The sequence below is a fragment of the Oncorhynchus mykiss genome, chromosome 21, assembly GCF_057628025.1.
Source record: "Oncorhynchus mykiss isolate SJ-2025 chromosome 21, ASM5762802v1, whole genome shotgun sequence".
Taxonomy (NCBI): domain Eukaryota; kingdom Metazoa; phylum Chordata; class Actinopteri; order Salmoniformes; family Salmonidae; genus Oncorhynchus; species Oncorhynchus mykiss.
The window spans coordinates 44736407-44745653 of NC_143042.1; the positions used below are offsets into that span (position 1 = coordinate 44736407).

Here is a 9247-nt window from a genome sequence, read left to right on the forward strand (position 1 = left end):
CATAGTGATGATCATACTTACTGTCTGTCAGTGGCAGGGCCCCACTTGGCAAACACTTTCCACGTCATTTCAACAACAAAATGTCTATGTGATGACATTGAATCAACGTGGAAAACAAATTGTTTTTTTTAAGTCATCAATGTAATGGAATTGTCTTTTTTTTCACAACTTTTAACCTAAATCCAATGACATTGTGATTTTTTTTGTTGATTTCATGTTGAATGTTGAAGACATCTCAACCAAATGTAAATCAAAACTAGACGTTGAACTGACATCTGTGACCAGTGAGGCAGAATGAGCAGTCCTGTTTGTCCTGATGGTCGGAACACCCCAAGGGCTTGGATCAATAGGCTGTACTAACACGAGAAACAGCTAAGCCTCATCAGCTGGGGGTTTCACACTGTCAATAAACACATACACGGCACAAACACACACACATTCAGACATGCAAACATTCACGCAAATCACAAATGGAGTGATACACAGAAATGTGGTAGCTTGATGTTCTCATACAAACACAGAAACCCCAGCTGTAACTCAAACATATGTCCCAGTTAAAGCAACCTCTTCCAGCTGACTACCGACTACAGGTAGGCCCTAATATTTGTGTTTGTAAACTGAGGGGTTTTGGCAAATGTAACTAATGACAATAAGGGTGGTTTTGGGTAGACTGGTCCAAGATCAGTTTGTGCTCTTGCCAACTCCATTGCTGTCATTGTCCAGCCAAACATGCTAGCACAAACAGACTGTTACTCAGGCTAGGTTTTGGAGGACAATTACATCAATGTCCGTCATTTTTATTTAAATGACGTGGAAACAACGTTGATTCAACAAGTTTTTGCCACTGACAGACAGTAAATATGACCATCACCTTGGCCATCAATATTGGGCCTTCCTTTTACATGTAATGACCTTGCAGTTATTCTTCTCCAGAGTGGCAATGAACTTGCATCACTGATCATCGAACTAAGGATGATCGAAAGTTAGAGGTGTGTTGCTCCTCTTTACAGCTCAGCTGCCAGATGATTCCTAAGAACAACCTGGTTGCTAAGTTCCTTCTCCTCAACTACGAGCCAACTCCTAAAGGCATCCGTTGTCGTGACGTCAGAGAAGACCTCGACCTGTCTCTCATCTCAGCTTGGCTCACGGTCACATATAACCCTGCATGACATGCTCATACCAAACATGCCACTGTAATAACTGACACTCACAATGTCACTGTAACAGAGTGGGAGCAGAATAAGCCATCACACCACCACAATCAGTATTATCATTACTGTGTAATTACAGTCCTAGTTTTGATTTCATGACAGAGACAATGGGGTTAAAAGTGAGAATAGAAAGTAAGCTGTATTTTCATATATTTACAATTGAGTCATTTAGCAGAAACTCTTATCCAGAGCGACTTACAGGAGCAATTAGGGTTAAGTGCCTTGGTCAAGGGCACATCGGCAGATTTTTCACTTAGTCGGATTTCACTTACGGATTCAAACCAGTGACCTTTCGGTTACTAGCCCAATGTTCTTAACCATTAGGCTACCTGCCACTCTATACATGATGAATGACTTACTAAATGGTGTTAAATCTCAGGTTGTTCAATGCTGTATCAGACCCACCTTATCAACACTGTGGATCACGTAGTCTAGATATGGTTCGTTTACTGTATGTTTTGAAGCCCCATACTCTAGAGAAAAGAGAAAGTGGATCTGGTCCACTGGGTACCATTTTGAAGGTAACCTGGTTGAGGGAAGAGAGAGCCATGATAATTGAAGACACCCTAAATAAAATAAACCATCTAACATGTTAGGGTAAGGTATATTTGATATCTGCATCATTGAAAGATGGATTAAAGGTTACTTTGACTAGTACACATAAATACTAGTTATTTGTTTGTAAAACGTGTGTGAATTATAACCCTCTCTATAATTAATTCTCCCTTCAGCCATTGAAAACAAGACACGGCAACGTTGGCACAGGAAAATGCATACTGTCACTTTAATTCCCTGAGATGACATTGAATATTAAAATGGGTGGCCAGACCTGATAGCTTTTCCAAAAACCAATACACATTCAAATGTAGGTAACTTGACCTGACGATGTCCCGGACATTTTCTGGAGGGTCTTTTACACAGCTCACATAAATATTGCAGTGGAGCCAAATGTCGGCGTGCAAGCTCATGCTGTTTCTATGGTGACGCCTCTAGTGTCTAGATTGGTGGAGGGGGTGCCGGTGAAGTTAACTGGGCTGCTGGGGAGCACAGAGCTAAGCACTAAGCTATGGAAGAGACATTGGGAAAAGAAGTCCGCCAATACGCATGTGTGTCAAATCAATACATAGAGAGAGACGTCCCAAAAGGCACCGTATAAGGCACCCTATTCCCTATAGAGTGCTCTAATTTTCACCATGGGCCCATTGACCTCTGGTCAAAAGTAGTGCACTATATGTAAGGAATAGGGTGGCTTTTGGGGGATAGACATACATTATCCTACACAGATTCACACTCCTTGGTTGGACTGAGAGTATTGCTTCAGAGATGATTGACAACGAGACAAATCCTAAAACCGTCAGACACTATATCAGAATGGATTAAAATGAGAATATCTCCAAGGGCCAGAGGATAAATGTCAATTTCAGCATTATTTCAACACTCTCGGGGGTCTCGGTCTAAACTCACATGGATAGATTTAAGCGACGAGGAGGATTATCATACTGTATAAAGCTATAGCCATATTTCCCCCACACTCCTCTGTGTCCATACAGATTTAACTAGATCTACTGACGTGACAGTGACAAATTACACCCTAACCCTTTGGTTTCAATGGTTCTTGTTTTGTAAAGACTCCAATTGTGCAACATGTGACCCCGAACTTCACCAGACACTGCGAGGTCCTCCATACTTTGGTGCCAGGCGGACCAGTCTCCTGGCTACGGTTCTATTACTATAGCTGTGTCCAAAGCCTTCCTTTATCCACTGACATTCAGTTCATTACAACTCCGTGAGAACATTCTCTAATGTTGATAGAATGTAGTGTAGATACAACTTTTATATAATGCAAATACTGACTTCCAATGGCAGAAAGAACAAAATGATTTGGGTTATAAATGATCATGTTAAAAAGTGGTTGAGTGCATTCAGTGAGTTTACAACCTTTACATTTTAGTAATTTAGCAAACGCTCTTATCCTGAGCGACTTACAGGAGCTTTGCTCAAGGGCACAGACAGATGTTTCACCTAGTCGACTCAGGGGTCACTTAGAAATGTCCTTGTTTTTGAAAGAAAAGCACATCATTTTGTCCATCAAAATAACATCGAATTGATAAGAAATACAGTGTAGACATTGTTAATGTTGTTAATAGTACCCGCAAAACACCAATCTCAACGTCAACAGTGAAGAGGCGTCTCCGGGATACAATAGTCATTTACAACATTAACAATGTCTACACTGTATTTCTGATCAATTTGAGGTTATTTTAATGGACAAAAAAAATAGCTTTTCTTTCTAAAACAAGAACATTTCTAAGTGACTGCAAACTTCTGAACGGTAGTGTATGTATTACACAATGCCCAGGTACCCTGGAGCGGCAGGTAGCCTAGTGGTTAGAGTGTTGGGCCAGTAAGGCCAGTAACTGAAAGATTGCTGGATCGAATCCCCGAGCTGACAAGGTAAAAATGTGTCGTTCTGCCCCTGAGCAAGGCAGTTAACCCACTGTTCCCAGGGCACTGATTTTATCCCAGGGCACATATTTTATAGGCCTAAGCATGCCAGCGACATGGCTACATTGCAGGTGCACTAACATGAAAGGTTAAACAGGCACTTGCTGCCTCATTTACTGAAGACCTCACTAATGGCCAAATCAGTACAACACTGGCTCTCACGGTCACGGACATGGCAAACGGCACTGAAAGCAGACAATGGCGAATGGGAAAGAATTTAGGAGGATGGGAGGGGTGGAGGGGTTGAGGGAAACAAAGGCGATGGAGGGCGTTGAATGGGATTACATTAGCATTGAATTGACCAGGAAACCGGCCTGTCGGTATCAATTCGGCCAAACTCCTGTGAGCCAGAATGAGACCCGAGAGAGTCACATGACCTTGACGTGACATCATCCGAATGGGACAAGCGGAGAAAATCTTTAGTCTCCTATTCCCAGTCCAAAACCATACAGGGCCATCCTTCAGGGAAAGACGTTGAAGAGCCAAATTAGATTATCCGGCCCATACGGTTATTATATTTCAACATTGTTATTGTCTTTGTCCCTCTGGAGATGAGAAATTACTATTAAGCTCAGGCTTGTGCATTTCTCTAAGAGAGAAGTTGAAACAAAATGAGAATACATGTTCCACCAACAATAGAATCTGAGAGGTTTATTTAGTACATTTTTCCAGCTACTGGGTATTCTATAATGAGCTCTTCCTGTGTCTGAGATGGTCCCTGAAATAATGGTTGGAGCTTTAGAAGCTATCCTCCCTTTTCAGTGTGTACTCGTAGTGCAGCAATCAATGGTAGGCTATAGTTTCGCAGTAGATTTGAGACAATTCACTAATTGGCCTAGTCACAATTAGATTATTGTTCACCGAACACTAACACACCTAAACTGTCTTGGAATCAGTGGCGATTTTAGCATGTAAATCTTGGTTGGTCAAACAAAAAAAATAATAATTAGGATGCATGCCAGCAAAGCCACTACACAACACTAATCAATAAATGAATTGCACTATAACAGTGACAAATGGTGCCAACAAACTGTTAGGTCCATAAAGCTGTCCCAACACCTTACCATCGCTACACCTGGCTATCAGCAGAGCCTTGTCTGGCAGTGAAACAGTTCATTCAGCCTCTACTGCCTTTAAAAAAAAAAAGCTGATGTGGCTGACTTGCTTAAACAAATGTGGTTTCTACTGACAATTTACAGTGCTGCTTGAAAGTATGTGAAACCTACAGGGCTGGTAATTATTTTGCTATAAAATATTAAAATAAACATAAAATTCTTTAATGACAGAAACAAAAAATGTATATATTTTCATTGTTTATTTAACAAAAGTGGTTTATTTAACAGAAACTCAGATTTGATGTGTGCAAAAATATGTGAACCCCTTCAGTCAATAGCTTGTGACACCTAGATTAGCAGTGATAACTTGGAGTAAACGTCTCCTATAGCCATTATTCAGTCTCTGACATCTGTTTTGAGGGATTTTTGCCCACTCCTCCTTACAGAACTCAGCCAATTGTGTGAAGTTTGAGGGGTGTCTGGCATGAACTGCCCGCTTCAGGTCCTGCCACAGCATCTAGACTGGATTTAGGTCAGGACTTTGACTTGGCCAACCCAAAACACAAATCGTCCTTCTCCTGAGCCATTCTTTGGTAGATTTGCTTCAATACTTTGGGTCATTGTCTTGTTGGAAGATCAATTTTCGGCCCAGCTTTAGCTCCTTTACTGATGGCCTGACATTCTGTTCAAGAATCTCCTGGTATACCTCAGAATTCATGGTTCCCTTTAATGATGTGGAGTCATCCAGGTCCAGAGGAGGAAAAGCAGCTCCAGATCTTGACATTCCCACCACCATGCTTTACTGTTGGGATAAGGTGGTCTCTGGCAAAGTTAAGAAGGGCAGTTTGGTTATTTTTGACAGCAGAGGCTTCTTCCTAGCAATCCTCTCATTAATGGCATTTCGATTCAGTGTTCTTATTGTTGAAGCACACACAGTTACCTGAAATGCAGCTAGGGAGGTCTGCAAATCTCTAGATGTTATGTTTGGGGTTGGCTTTTACCTGATTTACTATTGTTCTTGTGGCTCTTGGGGATATTTTGGAAGGGCGTCCACTTCTAGGCCGAGTTGCTGTCATATTAAATGTTCTCTATTTGTAAATTATTTGCCCCACAGTGGACTGATGGAGCTCAAATATATTTGAGATGATTGTATAGCCTTCCCCAGACTGATGTCCTCTGAGATCTCCTTTCCTCTCGGCATGGTGTGGTTTGTATTCACCTGGATGGGTAACACCAAACTGACCACGTTTCTTATCTCTATTTATCAGAGTCCCACCCAAACTCTTTCCTAACAATCTCTCCTTTTGATTGGTTCATTTTGTACCCAATTATTTACCCACCTGATTATACTTACCTACTTGATTTAACCAATGCAACTTGGGGTTCACTTATTTTTGCACCTGCACTAATTCCTTTTTAATTCTGTTTTTCTACGACACGCATGATTTCCTCGACACCAGTGGAGGCTCTTCAGAGGAGGACCATCCTCCTCAGTAAACGTTTTTTAAACATTATTACATTTAAAAAGTTATAATTTTTAGATAAAAAACTATTCTAAATATATTCACATTTCACCAAATAATTGATTAAAACACACTGTTTTGTAATGAAGGCCTACAGTAGCCTCAACAGCACTCTGTAGGGTAGTACCAGGGTGTAGCTAGAGGACATCTAGCTTCCATCCTACTCTTGGTACATTGACTTCAATACAAATCCTAGGAGGCTCTTGGTTCTCACCCCCTTCCATAGACTTACACAGTAATTATAACAACTTCTGGAGGACGTCCTCCAACCTATCAGAGCTCTTGCAACATGAACTGGCATGTTGTCCACCCCAATCAAAGGATCAGAGAATGAATCTAGTACTGAAAGCATAAGCTACAGCGAGCTATCACTGCATAAAATGTGGCTGAAACACCTGCATTTTGGAGCTGCCTTACTCAAGAAAGCAAAGAAGAGAAGATCCATATTTGTATGGAAGCTTTATTAACTCGTTTTTTTGTACATTGTTTGCAAACGGATGTGTGACAGGTATTAATGCCAAAATAACATGCAAAACAGGCAACAACAACAAAATGTGGGGCTCTGCACCTGCCATGAATGACAGGTCGCCACTGCTCGGGAAGAACATTCAAATCAGGCCTAGTGTACTTTCTTACGCAGTGGGAATTGAATGCGACATAATGTTGTCTGATGATGATATATTGCATATTCATGTTTATTCATACATTTGCATGTGAGGACAATAAGCTTCTCACGTGTCACGAACGTCACGACAAACAAGGACAGAAAGCGGATTACCGGGGACACTGGAGTGTAGGCGACTTTAAATGAAAAAGTGCTCAGGGTAGCAGCATACAGTATGTGAAGGCTATTGTGTATGTCAACAAATCTAAATAAACTAGATTAAAAAGCGCTTGTAATGCATATCAACACAAACAAAAGGTTTTGCTGCTATTCACATGTCGAACGATCACATTTTAATGTTTTTCATCGGCTATTATTATAGACCTAGCTAGCTTGTGAGGGATTGGTCGTAAAATAAGCATGAACAAATGACAAATTATCATTTCATTTATGAAGCCATCTCCTCTAGATGGGCCTACTGTTTAATTTAACAACATGGATTGAAGATCTCCCAATGAAAAACAATGAGACAAATATAGCAAAAATAAGAAAACACTTACCCAAAATATTATGTTAAATCCAAAAATAAAATATTTGATGCAGCAACTGACCTCATGACCTTTAAATTGTTTTCCTGACATGCTTGAATTTCATCAACATACAGTACGCTTCATACGCGGATAAATCAACGGGATCATGGGCTTGCAAGTGGCAGGTTCAGCGATCCAGTTCTTGCAACTTGCTGCCTGCTCGAATCATCCAAATAAAATAAACATAATGTAGCCTATCCCTTGATACGGATGTCACAATGACAAAAGTAGAACAATGCACAATCCAACACAGGAAAGAGCAACAAACGTCAACCTACTAGGGTTTGCATTTAGAACTGACTAGTATTCTGCCCGCAGCACAAACGAGGTCACGTTCGTATGATAATGAGGAAACCTTCAAAATAAAAGCCCGCATTTCAAAGCATTGCAATGACAATAACTCCTTAAAATGATGTATAAAGGATACTCAAGAAAAGGCTATGCGTTCTATGGAAAATAATGAACTATGTAGAATGTGTGTTCGAACGCGCAAGCAGACTGGAATTTACCTTCCACAAAGTTGCATTATTTTCCAGAGATTGCATAGAGCCCCTCGTTGATTATCTCGTTAATACCATATCTATACATTTGCCACTAGAAATGTGTTCAACAACCCCTGAAGTGGCTAGCAAATTTAGGCTACAGTAGTAACCACACAAACACATTTAGCTAGTTTGGCTAACAAAAACATCAGAATATGAAAATCGAATTCAACAATAGCAATACTGTTTTCAATTAGACTTTTTATTTCAGAATGAGCTCAAACAAAACTTGTAAAAAACTATAGCCATTGAATTCTATCATGCAAATATACAGTGCTTTTTTGTAATCGCTCCTCGTTCACCCCAGTTGCCAAACCAACCCTGATTCAGATGACCATCCTACCCGTGCTAGATTTATAGATCGGTGCTCTCGAGCGGCTAGATGTTCTTTACAATTCGGCCATCATATTTGCCACCAACGCTCCTTATAGGACACATCACTACACTATATACTGGTCATCTCTGTATACCCGTCGCAAAACCCACTGGTTGATGCTTAGTTATACATTTATTTTAGACCTCACTCCCCCCTATCTGAGATATCTACTGCAGCCCTCATCCTCCACATACAACACCCGTTCTGCCAGTCACATTCTGTTAAAGGTCCCCAAAGCACACACATCCCTGGGTCGCTCCTCTTTTCAGTTCGGGCAGCTAGCGACTGGAACGAGCTGCAACTACAAACTGGACAGTTTTATCTCAATCTATTCATTCAAAGACTCAATCATGTACACTCTTACTGACAGTTGTGGCCGCTTTGCGTGATGTATTGTTTGTTGTCTCTACACTCAAGCCCTTTGTGCTGCTGTCTGTGCCGAATAATGTTTGTACCCTGTTTTGTGTTGTGTTGCTACCATGCTGTGCTGTCGTCTTAGGTCTCTCTTTATGTAGTGTTGTCTCGCTTGCCGGGATGTGTGTTTTCTCCTATATCTTTATTTAATGTATTTGGAATCACTGCCCTCGTCCCCGCAGGAGGCCTTTTGGTAGGCCGTCATTGTAAATAAGAATGTGTTCTTTAACTGAATTGCCTAGTTAAATAAAAAAAAAATAAGGAAATAATGCATGTCTAGAATGCCCTTCAAGGCAATCAGAAATGAGTATTCAACAATACCATGGTATCCGCCTAGGGCGTGTTCGTAAATTCACTCTGGCTATCTACTCCGATTTTAGAGCGCTCTCGTCTGAGTGTGCCAAAGCGTAGAATAACTGATGAATTT

General features: G+C 40.8%; 1 protein-coding gene across 3 annotated transcripts in view; it reads right to left on the bottom strand.

The window, feature by feature from the left end:
• Window positions 1–8612, bottom strand: part of LOC110500881 (tetraspanin-5) — a 32845-nt gene extending 24233 nt beyond the window's left edge. Inside the window, exon 1 of one of the 3 annotated variants that reach the window (XM_036958111.2) lies at window positions 7459–8612. In XM_036958111.2, coding sequence (XP_036814006.1) covers window positions 7459–7539 — 81 coding nt within the window. In that variant the 5' untranslated portion in view covers window positions 7540–8612. The remainder of the gene's footprint in view (window positions 1–7458) is intronic. The other 2 variants (XM_036958110.2, XM_090214754.1) reach the window with 2 other exon arrangements.
• Window positions 8613–9247: the final 635 nt, after the last annotated feature.